The following is a 17,863-nucleotide window of genomic DNA, read 5'->3' on the forward strand; positions in this document are numbered from 1 at the left end:
TAGAGAAGATTTATTTTAGGCTAGACTTACTATATAAAACATTTTCCCAGTCGGAAATCCAATTGAGAAAACATCACTTAACCTACAATGCGAGACAGTCTGCTGTGATCACTGCTTCTCCGGCTGCTCAGTGGTTTTGGGGGCCGCCCCAGTGTCCTCGACATTGTCGGACAACTTGCCCGTCCCGGTCTCCGGCAGCGTGAGGGTCAGCAGGCCAGCTACTAGAACGCAGCAGCCGCAGATCGTTGTTGGAATGTACCATCCGAGGGCGCCCAGAACATCGACCACATACGGCGCCGATATGGAGCCCACGTGGGCGAATGTGGAGCAGGTGCCCAGCGCAGAGTTACGTATCTGGGTGGGATAGAGCTCTGCGGTGTAGAGGGTGACCACCGAGTAGGTGGCACTAATGCCGAAGCGACCCAGCATGGCGAAGGCCACGATCCATGTGGTGCTGCCAGCGGGAACGGAGAGCACCAAAAGCAGGGACACACCAGTCCACAGAAACAGGAACATGGTGGTAATGCGACGTCCTGTATAACGAAGCATAATCACAGGCACCAGGTAAGAGGGTATGTCCACCAGACCCGTAGCTATGATGTACAGATATCTAGAGACGTTTAGATTGGCGGCATTCAGAGCTGTAAGATAAAATCATTTATAAATCAAATGATTCATAAAAACTAAAAAGGTTTTCATACCCGTCACATAATAACTCAACGAAGTCACACAGAACATGAAGTACGACGTGAAGATCAGTTTTCTGACATTAGGATTCGCATACAACTCAATTATAGACTTCAGAGGACCATTCTTGAGTTTGTCGACCAGCGAGAAGCTTACTTCTGGCTCCAACTGCAATGGTAAAATATATTATACAAATTCAGCGCGGCAACTAGACATCAAAGAATATATATGTATGCATTCGAAGAACTTTGCACTCACCGACTTCTTATCGGTGACGACGGGAGCGGAGGCTGCAATGGCGGGTTTAATTTCGTAGTGGCTTGGCTGTCTGAAGAGGATCTTGTAGACGCGATCGTATCTTTGGTTGGTGATCAGCCATCGGGGTGATTCATTCATCAAGCTGCAGAGAAATTTTTTATTTTAACTTTGAAATTGTAATGATATTATTTCACAACTCACTAGCAATTCAGAATGAGAAGCAGGGAAGGAATGGTCAAGGCTAGTTGCAGATGTCGCCATGGTTGGATAAGATAGCCCATAATTGCCAGGATAATCATGCCAACGGGGTAGGAGGCAGAAAAAGCTATAGACATCCATGACCGATGCTTCAGACATATGTTTTCCACGACTATGATTGAGAAATTATTATAGTTTTTTGAATGAAAAGCAAACTAGTTTGGGAACTTACTCATGGTAAATGCAGGATAGAAAAGTCCAGAAGAGGCTGCTCCCAAAGCAAAACGTCCAGCCAGGAAAAGACTATACCAAGGCGAGAATGTGCAGAAGAAACTGCCTACAACGAAGAAAACTGCACCAAAGGTAAATGAAGTTTTACGGCCAAATCTGCGAAGAAAAATTAAATCTATAACGTAACTCTTCTCAGAGTTATTCTTCAATAAACTCACTTATCCGCTAGGATGCCAAACGAGAAGGAGCCGGAGAACTTGCCCAAAGATATCGAAACCTGGGCAGAAGTTCGCTGAATGCTCCTCTCACAGGTGAGGTCCCAGTCGGAAACGAACGTGGTCTCTGGATTGGCGTATTCATATTGGCCCTTGACCTTGCAGGAAACCTCGGCTGGCTTGCCGAATTCCGACAGATGGAGGGTATAGTTCATAGCAGCCTCGTAGGACATCTGGGCCAGCTGCTGATAATTCCAGTCCCATACTGTACATCCTCCCGAATCCAGGCCCTTGGATGAGATTTCTCGTTTCTGAGCCAAGGTCCAAGTGGTGGACTGAAGATCGGGAATATCGCACCACTGATCGTCGGGCAGGTGACCCAGCAGTGTGTACGAGGACACGTGGAATCCGTTGAGAATGTTGGGGGTCACACACAGGAAGAAAATGGCCCTAGAAACAGATAACAGATACGTTTTAGATTATTGAAAGGCCCTTTAAGGTAATATAACTTGCTGCTAATTGGGTTTTTGTTTTCGCAGATACTTTGCTACAGTATCTGTCATATCGCGGATCTCGTATCCGGCGGATTGTTTACAGCACGTAACTCCAATCGTTCGCACATTGACACCGCTTGACTAACTGCTTTGTGGAATGCAAATAATAACACCGATCAAAACATTGGCGTAAAAACAAAACACCGAATGTGCGAAGGTTGCGGGGCGACACTTTCGGGGAGAGTTATGTATGCTGCTCGCATAATCACTAAATGGCAGTTAAAGATTCGCCAGAGCATATGGCGTCGTTAATCATTAAACAAATCGGGCAACCGGAACGCAATGCGCAATATTTACATATCCGATTTATTTTCACGTGACTCCCCCACCCACCAAACACGTACAACAGTTCCGCGAAGATAATCGAAATTCAAAAGGTAATGAGGGAAGGTATACAGCACATGTGTGCTAAAATTTCGAGGACTCCCAACAGTGACTCAATAACCCAGTTGAATGACTTTTAGTGCAATTGTCCTCTATTCTAAAAAGTAGGTTCTTATCGTTAATAGTGCTTTCCGTAACATCTATTGCTCGATTCCATCTGAATCGGGGTTTCGAAACCGGACTATAGATTCACGATCCGCTAACACTCGATCGCCAGATTCCGATTCACAAGTGCCTTATCAAAAGCGATTGGGTATGGAAATTTATACGGACTTCTGTGGGCACTGATATGCCCAGATTTCCATTCTATATTTAAATCGGATTCCGAGTGATCGCTCACGCTCTGACCATTGCCCTCCGATCGGAGACGCCAGTTGGGTGATTCTACTACCCAGTGGGTCTAAAATTTATTACAGGAAGCAGCACGTACCCTAAACCCTTCCACAAGTCAGAGTGACTACATTAACTAAAATGAATACTAAACTGATAATTAGTTGAACTTTAATGTTAGCTTCGTGGCTTGGAGGAGACTCGGAAAAATCACGAGCCCCACTTTACAGCACCCAGGCTATCGATCAGGCGCGAAAGCAATTAGAACGGTTCTAACTGAATCACGGCTAGAAAAGTGCACCACCCTGACTAATGTCAGCTGATTCTAAAAACTCAACCTTTAAAAGCGCAATATGCATTCAAAATGAAGTGGGTCAAGTGGAACACGATTCTCGTTGACCGAGCTAAAAAGTTGCTTCCTCTACTTGTAGCCAAATTGTGGTAGAAATGTGATACCGTCAATTCCCAATGACCAAATTGGCTAGACAGCTCATCAGAACCTCAATGAAATCTTCTCGGGCCAGTTAAGTGGCTTTAATAATATTTGGGGTACAATTTGTGGAGCAAACCTAATAGAAATACCTTTTTATTACTTTTATGATACGATACCCATCATACATATTAATAAAATTAAAACAAAAAAAGTTCCAAGTAAAGCTAACCCCTTCTTCTTAAAAAATGTGACAGATGTTTCAAGATGTTTCAGATAAATTATTCTATACAAAAATTATCAACATTAAAAGTAAACTACTTCAGATAACTGCCCATATTTGTTATAAAAAATCATTACAGATAACATTTTCACAATTTCATGTTAAATTATATTAAATTAAGATGCTTTTTTAATACTTATATAAAAACAATCTATATAGGTACGTAAATTATATAGTCCTTTTTTTGTTATTTAATATTCATCCTCATCCAGCTTACCAAACAAATGCACCACCACTGCCCACAACTTCCAGCTGCTTGGTGAGCAGATCCTTCATGTTCTCCTCGCTGATGAGCTCGCGGCTCTTCTCCGGATTGTCCTTCGACTTGGTCATTTTGAAAAATGCAATATCACAGATACTTTCGGGTATTTGGCCAAAAGATCGTTCTTTTTCTCTGAGACAGACGAGCGACCCCACGCAAACGCAAACGCACTCGTATCTTGTAGATTGTTTTTCGGCACTGAACTTGGATTCCTTTGCTTTTGATTTTGTAGTCTATTTATATTGCTCGCCAAAAAAAACAACTTTTTTGGATTTGTATTTAGATCAGGCTTAGGTTATTAAATGAATTCTATGAGTGCATTCACTCCGCAAAGGTTCCGACACTACAGGGGGAAAGATAAGGCCAGGCGCCTAGGTTTTTACTTTCACTTAGCCCAGTGCCGATCGACTGTAGCCTGTAATATTTTCAATTTATTTATTTATAATTTCTTTTTTCGGCCTCTTTGCCTCTTTGCCTGTTGGCTGTTTTCTGTTGGGTTTGGGGTATTTATCTATTGTTCTATTTTACGGACTGGCTGTTTATGTTTTGTCAATTGTTAATGCAGCACATGGGAGCTCTTCGGTTTGAAATGCCGCGCCACACGTTTTATTTTCCTTTATTTTGTTGGGTTGTTGTTTTCGAGACAAAAATTGTTCTCAAGTCGAAACAAACATGAAAATGAAATGAAATATTTTTGGGGGGACTCTCCCTTGCGTCGTGGTTCTTTTTTTATTTTGAATATTTATACTTTTATTCTGTTTTTTGGTGCAACGCGTGCAGTTGTGTTTTTTGTTGCGATCCGCCGATGTTGCTATCAACTACTTGCCGCTTCGGAAGCGTCTCACAAACTAAGCCCACGGGAGGCCGATCGCAGCGTTTTGTACGTCTCACCAGCGTTCCGGGGAGGGGACGGGGAAGGGGAAGGGCCGGGCCAGAGGCAGAGGCGTGGAGCTTGGGGGTTGGAGGTACTAACATAGCACTCGGTCAGTGCCTCAGCCCCATCGCCCGCGATATTCCCCTCGGCGATCGGCATCGTTCGGCTCCTCCCGATCCATTTACTCGAATATATTTATGTTGTCTTTTATTTTTTGTTGGATGTGAGTGCAAGCATTAACAAAATATTTAAAAAAAATAAATAAAAATTAAATACAGTCATAGAACGCTCTAAGAGAGATTCTTTGCGAATGTCAAAAAAAAGCGAACACTCTAGTTTGACGAGCGAGCATACTTGAACTAAATGGATCATTTGAATACGGAACAATTACCGAATAAATGTGCGATTTGGGTTATTATCAGCAAAGCGATTCTGGTTAAAATTTCAGATAGTTAATTTCAGATTGTTAGCTTCCTGTTTGGGACTAACAGAAATTATTTATTAAGTTATTTTTGCTATTCTGGCTTAATAGTTTATTGCTTCACCTACAATTATGTATATTTTATTGTATTAGGCACATTTATATTTATCTGGAAAATTCTTTAAAAATCTTTCATATTTTCCAAGTAATTTATTTTCCTGATATAAATAAACATGCTAATTTTTTTACGTTTTTTATTGAAATGCATTAATACCCTAAGATGTGCGCATTAGACATTGCAGAGTATATAGTAAATATTTTTAGGCTTCTCGCTCGGTCGCCTCCTTATTATAAATGCGTCAAACAGCAAGAACACATTTCAATGAGTACTCGAACATATGGCTATGCCCATTTCCAACTCAATCCCTTCCATTACACTCGCCAGTGTCTGTCTGAGAATATCCGAACCTTTTGATTTACATTGGCGGGCCATTAAATTCGGTTGTCTCTGAATTTCATTACAACGTTCCCCCTTGGCTAGCTGATATCCGAGTATTGTTTACATTTTTGTTCTGTTCAAGTCTGTTGAAAAAATTAAGAGAGAACATTTTCTGAATGGGAATTTCGCATAGACAGTATATTGAAAAATCTGCTGCCTCATAATTTTCGCTTCTCTCTTCGGCCACCACTTGTTTATGAATGAATCTAGGAATAGGGTTTAGAATCTGAGCAGATTGAAACAAACTTGAACTAGAAATCTGCCTGAACAGAACCAGATTTCTACGCAGTGACCTTACCTGCTGATCCAATTAAGGTTAACCTCCCTTATCAGCGAAACATCGAGAGTCCTCAACTCTGGCTAAGACCAATTGAACTCAATGAATCAATCGACGTCAATAGGCGCAATCCGAGAGATATCGTAACCAGTAACCCTGCGGTGAAAAATAGAGATTGACATTGAAGGGTGGGTGGGGCGATGGCTGGGAATTCAATTCCCCATATTCCAATTATGATATTCTTTTTTTAGCCTATTCTAATTTCAATTAATTCCGTATTCAGTTCCCAGGCATGCAATCTTCCTGTCTCTGTAGAATGCGCATTCTATTCCGTCTATTAAACCCGCATCTGTGAAATTCTCCGTACTAACGGTTTTTGTATAGACTTTAAGCGTAATTAGGCCTGTATGCTGTTAACCTGACTCGCATGTTGTGATGCACATGGGCGTGACTTTCCATTGACAATCCGACTGTCGTTGAAATGGGTTGGGTTCCTGGCTTTTATTTTCCGTTTCTTGCCATTGTTTCGAAAACGCACGTGAAGCTATTAATGGGTATATATTACATTTAGATTATCTTTTCTAAGCGCTTTCACTTTCCACCCACAACGTCAATCAATTGGACGCCCCAACAAGCACCAATCTAATAATAAAATTCATTTGCATAATTGTTTAAAGTACTTCTATGAAGAAAGAAAGATTTAAGTCGGCTTTTTTAAACATTTTATAAAAGTATCTTGCTCCACAGACTATGGAAACCTTTGAACGATAATTCATTTTTACAAAGACAGCTCAATTTAAGTGTCCCATTTGGCGTTGGCGAACCTTAAGTGAATGATTGCCCACGAAATTAACTGAGAATTGTGCATAAATTCGTAAGTATTCTAGGCGTTGCTAAACTCAGAAAATTCAATGAGCATTCGACCTCAGCCCAGACTAAGCCTGCCACTAGTACTAATCCTCAGACAAGGTCACCATGTCGATTCTGTGCATAAAAACCAACACTTTAATTTCAAAAGATACACAATCGGGGGGTGTCCTTAGGGGAAGGTACTTAAGTAGCTCGTGAGTAGCCAAAGTTTAGTAGCCAGATGAGTCCGAGTACAAAACAGCTGTAGAAGGTGACGTTGTAGAGATTCAGGCGACTGAAAAGACCCGTAAGTCTTCCAGCGGACTCTCTTTCACTGGACCCCTTTTCTCGATCGTCGAGCATGTCCTTCCAGCTTACCACCTGCGGCCGCACCACAAAAAGTGCGTTTACAGCCGCCCGGACACCACTCTGCACCGCTCCGCCCATTAGACTGCGATAGCTGGTGCCGACCGCCGAGGAACTGGACCAGATGATGCGGTGCCAGGGCTTGATTTGCGGCTTATGCAACGCCTCATTCAACTCTTCCGCGAAGCAGTGGCACTCCAACGGCCTGCGCATCTCCTCCCCAAATTCCTTGGCCAGCAGATCGATCACCGTCTCCAGGGCTTCATCCTGCTCTTCGGGAGAGTGCAGCATGTAGCCACAGAGGGTGGACATCTGACTTTCGTGGCCGCTGACCATGGGATCCGAGTTGAGGAAGTTGCCCGAGTACCCCCGATCCGCCCAAAAGGACTTCCCATAGCCCAAATGAAATTGGCTTATCACTCGATGGGGTTTTTTTCGTCCTTTCGAGGCAGGAGGCGGCTGAAACGCCTTCGGTATAGGCGGCACAAACTCTAACTTCTGCACTTTGTTCCAGGGTATGGCCAGGATTACAGCCTCCGCTGTAAACTTGTATCCCTCGTCGTCCGTCACCTGGACATAGTTCTTAAAGTGCTCAAGCTTCACTGCCTTGCAGTTCAAAGTAATTCCAGTAAAGTGCATCTTATCCATAATACTTTGGATCAGCTGATGAGTAGAGACCTCAAAGAAACTGCTTGGATAGTCACAATAGCTAAGGGAGAAATCTGTTATAATAGTAATATATTTAACTTCGTTTTGTTGCATATTTTTAAAAATACCTAGTAAATCAAGAATAAATGCCATAATTTTCTCACCCAAAGGTGTTTCTAGGGCATTGTTCGCAAATACAATAAAAAAATGGTTTCAGGTCAAAATATAGGAGGAATTGTTGAATGAAATATGGTCTAGAATCTGAAGTACTTACTAATCAATCAACATATTAAGACCTCCACAGGAGCTGCAAATCGACATGAAGACATCGTAGTCCACCTCGCTGGCTGGTGCACCGCAAACAATTTCTACGAGGTTAAGCATAAAATTCCGAGACTTTCCGAAATACAAATGTTGGCAAATATGATGCTCCATATTACCCACTCGTTCTCGTAGACTAAAAATATTTAAATTATAAAAGTTAACAGATTGGAAGAAGATTCGAGATCCTACCTAAAACGTTTCGAGCGAAATTTGGACATTCGCAACTCCAACATATTGATGTATCTATTGAGCTCAAATTTGGCAGGCAGGGAAGTTATTCCACGATCTAGATCCCAACACCTTTTCAATCCACCGCTATCGCTCCTTCGCTTGCGAGGATTCAAATGGACGAGATTTAGAAAGGACAACATGTCCTGCTGTTCGCTGTCAATGAATCGAACGCCGTTTTCGCCCAGCTGACCGCCAAGAGTTTCGTTACTCTCGATAATCCGGAGCCTTAAGGAGCTCTCCTTGGCCAGGATCTTTACAGCCGAGGTCAGGCCTGACAGCCCGGCTCCTACAATAAGGACATCCAATTCAGGAGTCTGAGTACCAAAGGGCAGATCCATTTGAGCCTAAATTCTAAGCCGTATTGAAATTGAACAATTTTTTTAAACATTTTATCAAATATTTAAACAAAAAATTACATTTTTCTTGATAATAGTTTGACGTGAATAACACAGTTTGAGAGCCACACATTCAGAGAGAGAACATAATTTATAGCATGCTTTTCTGGTTATTTGAAGGAAATTAAATTTAAAATTAAAGTCCTATTTTATTATCCAACAAATCTGAAATTTTTCGTTTCGTTTTGAAACCAAAAAGCACATAATGATGTTGCTTAACATCTTCATTGGGATCTACCTAAAATTATTTTCAAAAATATTTTTAATCAATATTTAGTTTTATTCACTTAAACTAAGAACTAGGGAATAAGAAGAACTAACTTCTTTTTTAAGAACTATCACTTCGTCCCTGCCAAAAAATCCTGCAATCCAATTGCTCTCCGGCAGTGTATTCCAAATGTTACGCAAAAGCGGGTTTTGGATCAAGCTTGTTCCGCGTAATTGATTTAATAAAAGCATTAAATGAAAAACTTGGCTATAAACTAATTTTCGTTTAATACAGCATTTTTATACAGCATAAACTTGGTTAATTTATTAAAAAATAAGCACTGATTGAAAGTAATGTTAAAATTAAATTGCTAAAGAGAACAAAGCATCCCAATAAAACTACTGCGAATACTCCCACTAAAGCAATTTTTAAGTTGCCTACTTTTGGGCAGAAAGTTTTATTCGTACATGTCTCTGTAAAGTTAACAAACATGTTTATGTTTCCATGTTTAGCCATGTTTAGCCATGTCGACGAATAACTTTTCAAATATTGGTCGGAGACAAAAAGTTTGTATGAAGGAGCTCTACAACTCGTTATAATCTAGCAAGAACAATAATTCCAACTTTTTTTGAAACGCATGACGTCGATTTGGTGGTTCAAATGGGACCTTAATGTTATAACTAGTTCTTTTAAATGGAATTATCAATAAAAGTATAAAAACCTTGAGAAAAAGTCCAACAAGTCAGAGCTAACTTCACAGAGCTTGCTGGTTTAAGCAAATTGTTATTATTTGAAAAATGTCACTATATGAATTTATAATAAATAAATTATTTAAATAAAAAAATCATTAAATCATTTTTTCATCAGTAGCTTGTGTCTTCTGGTAATAAAATCTTTTTTTGTAAACCTGAATTTTACTTTTAACGCATCAATTAATACATTTTGTATCATTTGCAAGTATTTTCACCCAAAACCATCAATCAATTCCAACAAAATCAAATCACATTATGTAGAAGATTAAAAACTTTATCTTTCTGATAAGAACACTTATGAAACCCATTAATAGGTTCCTCATATTGCATACATGATTTTTTTAATAAAAATATTGCGATTCCAAGAACATTGCATGTGTAGTCTAGGCTAAGGTTTATATTGTATTATTGTTGTTATATTTATATGTTTTCTTAAGATGCATTGTGAAACACCTATACACTTTACCAATAAAAGAAACATTTACTCTGGGAAAGCCAAACCCTCTTTTTCGGTTGTGTTGATCTTGGATCGTCAACAGCTTGTGCAAGCTTTACTTTTTTAAATAAATACATACACTCCATTTAATTTAAGCGAGTCAAGACTGTTGCCATATGACATCTGGTATCTTAGTTCAAACTTCTTATCGATGACATTGGCAATCGTAGTCTCCATTATCTTTAAAAAAATGACAAGACTATTATACTCTAGTTAACTATAATTGGAACAAAGTTGAGATAGGAAACATATGGTGCACAGACTGACTATCTGAGCAAATGCAACCGGAGCTTGCACTCAAAATGATTAAATTACGTTTCCTTATCAAGCGTCGACCGTTTAGACCTAATTTCTTATTATCGCCTCAGAGAATGAAAGCTCCTCAATAAACATTGTACCCGCAAAGTTCGTTGATTCGAAGCAAAACACAACGCAATTTTCGTTTAGATTTTATTATTTTCAATTTATTTTATTTTATTGTTTGTAAAGGTAAACAAAGTTGAGAACGCGCTTTGAATGGAATGAATTTGTGGAGGAATGAAAATTTCCAGAATGATTAAATTCGTATGACGCGAACCAATTGATTCCATCCGTCTCCAGACTGTGTCTGGCCTTCCATTAGCTAGATTTTCCATCCAGCATCCCCCGCAGTTCCTGGTTGACTCCCTCCTCAGTGGACTGTGGGGTCTTTGACGTTTTCTTGCCGAAATTCTCGCCATCTTCGATAGTCTCTGGCATCGGTTGGTTTAGAGTTTCGGGCAGAAGCAGCGACAGTAGTCCGGCGATAAGGGACAGAGCTCCACAGATAATCAGTGGAAGGGGCCGCCAGATCTCGCCGAGGAGCTTCAGATATGGCGCCAAAATGCCACCGACTCGGGCTATCATGGAAGAGGCACCCAGGCCCACATTTCTCACTACAGTCGGGAACTGCTCCGCCGAGAAGATGTAGATGGTGCCGTAAGAGGAGGTGATGGTCAGCTTCCCAATCATGGCGCAGGCGATGATCAGCCAGTTCATGTCGCTGGGCACAAAGATCGTGGCCAGAAGACTGACCCCAGCTATCAGCATAGTACCGCACAAAATGGACCGACGACCCCAACGGTTCAGGGTGAAGAGCAGCAGCGTATATCCGGGTATCTCCACGGCGCCAGAGATCATAAAGTTTACCAGCTGGTTGCCACCCAGATTGTTGGTGTTCCAGGAGAGTCCGTAGTAGACACCGCTGTTCACAAACCAATCGAAGAAGATGAGCAGGGTTTTCCGGCGCAGATTCGGGTACCGCAGGAGATCGAACACGGTGGCTGCCGGCTGGGAGGCTGTCAGCTCGTCCTGCTTCTTCTTTTCGGCCACCTCTTCCACCAGCTGCTCATAGATCGCGTTGGGTATCTCCACTCGATTCTCCTTGGCTGCCTTCTCGATTATAACAAAGGCCTCGTCCTTGCGGCCTTTGAGCAAGAGCCAGCGAGCCGATTCTGGCACAATCCAATAATAGCAGAGAAAGAGAAGTCCCGGAAGGGTGAGAGCGATTTGCAGCCAACGCCAATCGTGAATGAAGTACGCAAACCCAGCAGTCAGCATGAAGCCCACGGAGAAGAACATTTGCATGGCCACGCCGGCGAAGAGTCGATAGGAAGATCCTACCATCTCCAGGGCGATCACATACGCCACCAGGAAAACGCCCGAGGTAGTGGCACCCACAATCATTCGGGAAATAGTATAACTAAAGTATTCCGGAGCCACTGCAGCCAGGACGCCGAAGATCAGCTGGATCACCAGGGAGGCGAAGAAGGTGGGCTTCCTGCCCAGTTTGTCGGACATCTGGCCAAAGATGAAGCTGCCGAGGAGCACGCCGAGCATGAAAAGCGAGTCACTAGTGGCACTTAAAAGACTGCGATCGCAAACCATGTCCCACTCTGTGACGGCACTATTGAGGTACTTGCTCCGATCGTACACGTAAGCAGAACAGCTCCTGGTCTGGTTAGTTCTCCTGGGAATGCTGCCGTTCAAGTAGGCCTCGCTGTACTCCACATCGTAGATCTCGCACACCTCGCCCTGGGGGTACGAGAGATTCCACAGATTCTGGGGCAGCTCGTAAGAGCTGTTGCTTTCCTCGAAGGGCAGGGCACAGCGAAAGTCCGGCTTGGCTAGCAGGAACACCCCTGCCAGCTTGTGGAAGGCGCACACAATGGCCGGCAGGCAGAGTAGGTAGTAGATACGCTTCTGATAGCGTCCGAATTCACCCAGGTGGGTGATGACGTCGTCGTAGCCCATTTTCTGCGACTAGCAGGTGTCTCACACACTTTCTGATTTTGTCACACACTGAAGTTGTCAACCGTCGGGTGTCGTACGATAACTGGCCTTTGGTTCAATGGTCGCGCCTCCGTGACGTATGAACGACTTATTAGCGCGTTGCGTATACGCCTAGTGCACCCAGTCGGACTCGTTTCCGATTTTGCAATAAAATCTGGTTGATTTCGGAGCCAGGGCTAATAATTCCCCGCCCACCACCTGCATCGACCAGATGCAGATCCAAACGAATCTCTGAATTTCGGCTACTCGATTCCGATAACAATTTCGGAGTGCGCGATCAACCGCTCGGGTGGTGCTTCAGTCTCAGACTAAAACCCAAAGAGCAGTCGTCGCTGTTCGTTCTGAAGAACCCCAAAACGTGAGCGTTTATCTCCGTCTGTGTGAGCGTTTTCGCCGCCAGTGTATGTGTCTCTGGAGCAGAGCTCTCCGGCTGGCTTGGGCCTGTTTCCACCCTGCGACCAATCTATTGATCACCGATCCGCCAAAGGAAATGCAATCTGCAACTATCCGCTTAAATAGGTAATAGGGATGGAACGGGAATAGGAGGGTGGAAGGGGGTATGTGGTAGCATAGATTAGAAAAGGCAGCTGGTAGATCTACAAACATCGTACGATGTTCAGTAATTAGCCAACAGGAGTAGATGATTTCTGACCATAATAGCTACAAAGTCTGCTAAAAGTGGCCTGATTCCAAATGCCAATCTATCTGCACGGAAATCGAGCCATACACTCTCTTATAATAAACAGTCTAGGGAAATTGTAAAATAGTGAAATTTTAATTTATTTAAGAAAATAAAATTACTAAAAATGTTTAGTTATAATACTCGTATATTTTTAAACTAAGCTTTCGCAAGACTCGTTTTATAAAAAACCAACTGAACTGCTATTAAAATGTTGACCTAAACTGTGTATTGTATGTCCCCTGTATATGCACGCCTTGTTATTTATTAAATAAACACTCTTCTAATCGAAAATATTCTCTTTCAGGGAACTGCCTTCTCTTGACTGAACATCCGTTTGTTATCTTCGAACATTTACAAGCTCGTTCGAATAGGAACTACAAAACACCACTTAATGTTGGCAGTGTAACAATGTACTAGAATTATAAATAGACGACCCACTTTTCCACCTAATGAGTTCAAGTTCAGATGGCTCTGATCGACGTGAAATATGCAAATTTTCGACCGTCGCCAAGTGCAAATATTTCTATAATTGGCTTGCCAAATTATATTTTTATACCCTTTGTTATCATGCTTTTTATTTGCCCGAATCTCGTGATTAGAAATTTAGTGCGGATCCAATTCTTTAATGTCGGTCTCGTGTTGTTCAAAGCTGATAACGAAGCAACACCGAAAGTAAACACAGCGGAAACACGTTTCGAATTCCGGCAGACAGCTCGTCCGGGTTTAGAAAGGTCAACAGAAATAAAAACAGAATGGGATGGTATACCGATTTCTTCTCTGGAAATATAATAGATTTTATTTCAACATTTCAGTGGAATATGATTGTAAATATAATTAATTGAAGTAAAGGTAGGAATTCATTATGCAGCGTCATGGATGGGATATCCGTTGCGATCATTTTCCAGACATTTCCCGGAGGTGTAGTCACCCCTAATCCTTTGAAATTGTACCATCTTACAAGGCCACTGCTTCCTGTCTAAATGCTAATATAAATGTGATCTATTTACTCATTCTACTCTTCATTTCCTTTGTCTTTGTGTCTTATTTTTTTCGTTTTTGGTAAATTGTGAGATTTCAGAAATGATATTTGTAATACTTGGTCCTTCTTCTATCTTAAATGCCCCACAGCAAAGCTTTTCTTTTAGGAAAAAATCAAGTGATCTTAGACCTTTAGATTCTTCCTAAAACTTGTGGCCATTGGCTTTGGTTCCGTTTTCGGCTGGTTCATTGAGTGGTTGGGTTTCTGGTGTAGGACGTAGCTCTCGGCCGGTTTCCAGATAGACATCGCCCTTGGTCTTCTTGCCAAAACGCTCCCCGTCGGCTATGGTCTCCAGCATGGGCTTGTTGTGCGTCTCTGGGAGGAGCAGCGAGAGCAATCCCGCCGCCAGGGAAAGCGATCCGCAGATGAGCAGCGGAAGTGGTGTCCAAATGGTGGCCAGGTAGTTAAGGAAAGGCGCCAGCATGCTACTAATTCGAGCCACCATCGAAGCTGCTCCCAGAGCCACATTTCTGACCACCGTCGGGAACTGCTCGGCTGAAAAAATATATACAGTTCCGTAGGAGGCTGTGATGGCCAGTTTTCCCAGCATGGCGCAGCACACAACTAGAGTGTGCATCTTCTCCGGGACGACCACGGTGGCCAACAGGCTGAGTCCCGCCAAGACCAGAGATCCACATTGTATGGATCGCCTGCCCCAGCGATTGAGGGTTAGCAACAAGAAGATGTAGGCTGGTATCTCCACGGCGCCGGATATCACAAAGTTGACCAGCACGTTGCCTCCGAGATTGTTGGTGTTCCAGGAGAGTCCGTAGTAGACGCCACTGCACACCAGCCAGTCCAGGAAGATGAGCAGCGTCTTGCGCCTTAGATTCGGATAACAGAAGAGATCCCACACCGAGGGGGGCGGACTATCGTCCCGCTCCTGATCATCCAGCTTCTGCCTGGCCTTGTCCTCTTCGGTCTCTCCCTCGTCCAGAAGTGCGCCCAACTCCTCATTGCTGATTTCCACCTTGTTGAAGCGGGCCGCCTTCTGCATATTGGCGATGGCGCATTCTTTCCGGCCCTTGGAGAGCAGCCAGCGGGCGGACTCAGGGATAATCCAATAGTAGCACATGAAGAGAAGTCCCGGCAGGGTCAGGGCGATCTGAAGCCACCGCCAGTCGTGCACAAAGTAAGCAAACGCAGTGGTCAACATAAATCCCACCGAAAAGAACATCATCACGAATATTCCGGCGTACAGGCGCTTGGCGGGACCGACCATTTCCATGGCAATGACGTAGGCGACGAGGAACACGCCCGAGGTGGTGGCCCCCACCATCAAACGCGCCGCGGTGTAGGTGATGTACTCCGGCGCCACTCCGGCGAGAACTCCAAACAGGACTTGAATGACCAACGAGGCGAAGAGGATGGGCTTGCGTCCGTACTTATCGCTCAGCTGGCCGAACACAATACTTCCGAGGAGCACGCCAAGCATGAAAAGTGAGTCACTGAAGGCGGCCAGGAAGCCACGTTTGCACACCAGATTCCACTCGGTGACGGCGCTGTTGAGGTACTTGCTCTGGTCGTACACGTAGCGGGAGCACCCTGTCGTCTGGTTGCTGCTCCTGGGAACGCTGTTGTTGAGGTACTCCGGTGAATACTCCACATCGTAGTACTCACAAACCTGCCCCTGGGGATACGATAGGTTCCACAAGTGGAGGGGCAGTTCGTAGGTGGCGTTCTGCTCCTCAAAGGGCAGAAGACAACGGAAATCCGGCTTGGCTAGGAGGAAGACCCCGGCCAGCTTGTGAAATGCCACTGGAATGGAGGTCAGGCAGATGAGGATGTAGATGATCTTCTGATAGCGGCCAAAGTCGCCCAGCTTGAGAATGGCCTCATCGTAGCCCATTTGAAAGTCAGATACTTTGCCGCGTTGCAGAAACAGATACAGATACTTTTGGAGCAGCTGTTTCTCGAACGACCGATGTATTGGAGCCCGCGCCGGCTAATGAATCACAAATTTTTTGGCACTATCTCGTGATGGCGACCAGCTCGAGTGCCGACAACCGAGAACCAGAGAGAGGACTGCCCCGCGCGCCGATGACGTGTACTTTGCTCCCCAGACCCCAGACCTCAGACCGCACGCACAAGGTTCTCTGCTGCGGTAATTATGGCGCAACACGTGTTGCCAAAATATCTAAAGGGGAAGCAGGCAAGCCGAAGCGGAACACGGCGATAAAAAGTCAAAAAAACCGGCACCGACACTGGATAACCGCAAAGCGCTAGAACGGTGCGTCACATTCGGCCAGCAAAACTCAAATGAACTGAGCCAGCCGTGTGACTGATGGGCTGGGGAGTGGGAAATGCAGGGCCAACAAACACTTATGGCCTTTTCGCTGTATACCATATGTATCTCATGGATGTATATCGGGCTCTCTCAGATACTCGGATATGTTTATGTTCGCAAAAAAAAGTAATGAAGAAAGAAGGGAAACGCGAGAGAACAACAACAAACAAATGCCGGCTGCAGGCGACTCTCAAATGGCACCTATTACTTTTGGCTCTCTCCTCGGTTCTTGGAGTGAAATCGGTGGGTGAGTGTAAAATTGGTAATAGACAAAGCCACCCTTAAGCTAACAAGCCATATTGTTGGTAACAGCTGACAGTTGGTCATTCTTAGGGTCGTAAGTGGAAAATCGAAGCATGAGATTAAAACGTTTGGACTTTCGCCAATCAGGCGATCTCTCAAGTCGTTTAAAAACTCTCTTTCAATTGAGACGCGCTCAAACAAACAATTAAGCAACTCGTCGTACGATTTATGTTCAAAAAAACTGAAAAAGGCAACTATTCTCCAAGCCGAAGATTGGATGCCCTGAAGCTCTACTATATACTTTAAAGATTTTCACCTTAAAAATTTTGTTTTCTTTTTAATCACTTTTCCTTATCTTATTTCATTAAATTCATATATCTCTTACATTTTGTTTAAATTATATTAACAATAATACACTAACCCTCAGTTAGGGTAGAAAACCCCGATTAATTGAGCTTAATTGGTAGGCGAAAATCAAAGGCGGAAAATCATACGATACCAAAGCCTGCATGGTCCCACTTCCCGTACACTCTATGATAAATTACCTAAGAATAAGGGTTAAGGTTCCACTCTTTAAAGAAAGTATATTTAGAAAGTAGAAATCTGTTTAAAAGAAACTGTAGAAACTTCTTTGCAACCGTGAATGAAAAAGGAAATACAATAGAGATCCTAAAGAGCTCCCTTAAATTTTATATATTCACCCATTAATCCGATAATATTCGATATATATATTTTTACATAAAAAATCAAGAATTCTTTAGAATTTAAGAATTTAAATCTTTAATAATTTACTTTAAAATATGAGAAATATGGGCTGTTTATATTTTTTGCGTAAAATATAAATAAATTAACAATTACAATAACTTAAAATGAAATAGCATATTCATTCAAGAGACTTATCCAAACTCTGGTTTTTTAAAATATGTGAGTTATTATTAAATTCAAAATTCCCAATCAGAAAAGACCTGAACCTCTTTTTCTTCAGTTTACAACTTTTTTTATAAATAAATATTTAAAGCATATCAATTTATATATTTTTATATGTATATAAAAATGTATATATTTTTGTACCCCCTTATTTTGGAACGCATTTTTTAAATCAAACGGGCTTTAATTTTTTTTATTCTAGG

General features: G+C 42.7%; 5 protein-coding genes across 5 annotated transcripts in view; all 5 read right to left on the bottom strand.

The window, feature by feature from the left end:
• Window positions 1-17,863, bottom strand: part of mask (multiple ankyrin repeats single KH domain) — a 136,082-nt gene that overhangs the window by 77,047 nt on the left and 41,172 nt on the right. The gene's annotated exons all lie outside the window — the stretch shown is intronic.
• On the bottom strand, window positions 27-4,688 carry LOC108131049 (organic cation transporter protein). The gene is made up of 7 exons (XM_017249780.3): window positions 3,788-4,688; window positions 1,593-2,039; window positions 1,376-1,530; window positions 1,147-1,315; window positions 946-1,087; window positions 702-855; window positions 27-641 (listed from the first exon to the last, which is right to left on the bottom strand). The coding sequence occupies exons 1-7, from the start codon at window positions 3,901-3,903 to the stop codon at window positions 109-111; spliced, it is 1,716 nt and encodes a 571-aa protein (XP_017105269.2). The 5' UTR covers window positions 3,904-4,688; the 3' UTR covers window positions 27-108.
• On the bottom strand, window positions 6,886-8,755 carry shps (sheepish). The gene is made up of 3 exons (XM_017249650.3): window positions 8,280-8,755; window positions 8,041-8,223; window positions 6,886-7,827 (listed from the first exon to the last, which is right to left on the bottom strand). The coding sequence occupies exons 1-3, from the start codon at window positions 8,657-8,659 to the stop codon at window positions 6,957-6,959; spliced, it is 1,434 nt and encodes a 477-aa protein (XP_017105139.2). The 5' UTR covers window positions 8,660-8,755; the 3' UTR covers window positions 6,886-6,956.
• Window positions 10,609-12,806, bottom strand: Orct (Organic cation transporter). The gene has a single exon (XM_017249778.3). It carries the CDS (start codon window positions 12,441-12,443, stop codon window positions 10,791-10,793), a length of 1,653 nt encoding a protein of 550 aa, XP_017105267.2. The 5' UTR covers window positions 12,444-12,806; the 3' UTR covers window positions 10,609-10,790.
• Orct2 (Organic cation transporter 2) lies at window positions 13,938-16,461 on the bottom strand. Its single transcript, XM_017249782.3, has one exon. It carries the CDS (start codon window positions 16,050-16,052, stop codon window positions 14,346-14,348), a length of 1,707 nt encoding a protein of 568 aa, XP_017105271.2. The 5' UTR covers window positions 16,053-16,461; the 3' UTR covers window positions 13,938-14,345.

The sequence above is a fragment of the Drosophila bipectinata genome, chromosome 3R (assembly GCF_030179905.1).
Source record: "Drosophila bipectinata strain 14024-0381.07 chromosome 3R, DbipHiC1v2, whole genome shotgun sequence".
Lineage (NCBI taxonomy): Eukaryota > Metazoa > Arthropoda > Insecta > Diptera > Drosophilidae > Drosophila > Drosophila bipectinata.

What these genes read in the sequence shown, in the direction of transcription:
- LOC108131049 (XM_017249780.3), bottom strand. Translation starts at nt 3,903, where the DNA reads ATGACCAAGTCGAAGGACAATCCGGAGAAGAGCCGCGAGCTCATCAGC. An exon ending in AGTGGTGGTGCATTTGTTTG is followed by an intron (nt 2,040 to 3,787) that starts GTAAGCTGGATG and finishes ATCTGTTTCTAG; the next exon opens with GGCCATTTTCTTCCTGTGTG. An exon ending in CTTCTCATTCTGAATTGCTA is followed by an intron (nt 1,088 to 1,146) that starts GTGAGTTGTGAA and finishes ATTTCTCTGCAG; the next exon opens with CTTGATGAATGAATCACCCC.
- shps (XM_017249650.3), bottom strand. Translation starts at nt 8,659, where the DNA reads ATGGATCTGCCCTTTGGTACTCAGACTCCTGAATTGGATGTCCTTATT. An exon ending in TTTCGCTCGAAACGTTTTAG is followed by an intron (nt 8,224 to 8,279) that starts GTAGGATCTCGA and finishes AAATATTTTTAG; the next exon opens with TCTACGAGAACGAGTGGGTA. An exon ending in CTTAATATGTTGATTGATTA is followed by an intron (nt 7,828 to 8,040) that starts GTAAGTACTTCA and finishes TTTCTCCCTTAG; the next exon opens with CTATTGTGACTATCCAAGCA.
- Orct (XM_017249778.3), bottom strand. Translation starts at nt 12,443, where the DNA reads ATGGGCTACGACGACGTCATCACCCACCTGGGTGAATTCGGACGCTAT.
- Orct2 (XM_017249782.3), bottom strand. Translation starts at nt 16,052, where the DNA reads ATGGGCTACGATGAGGCCATTCTCAAGCTGGGCGACTTTGGCCGCTAT.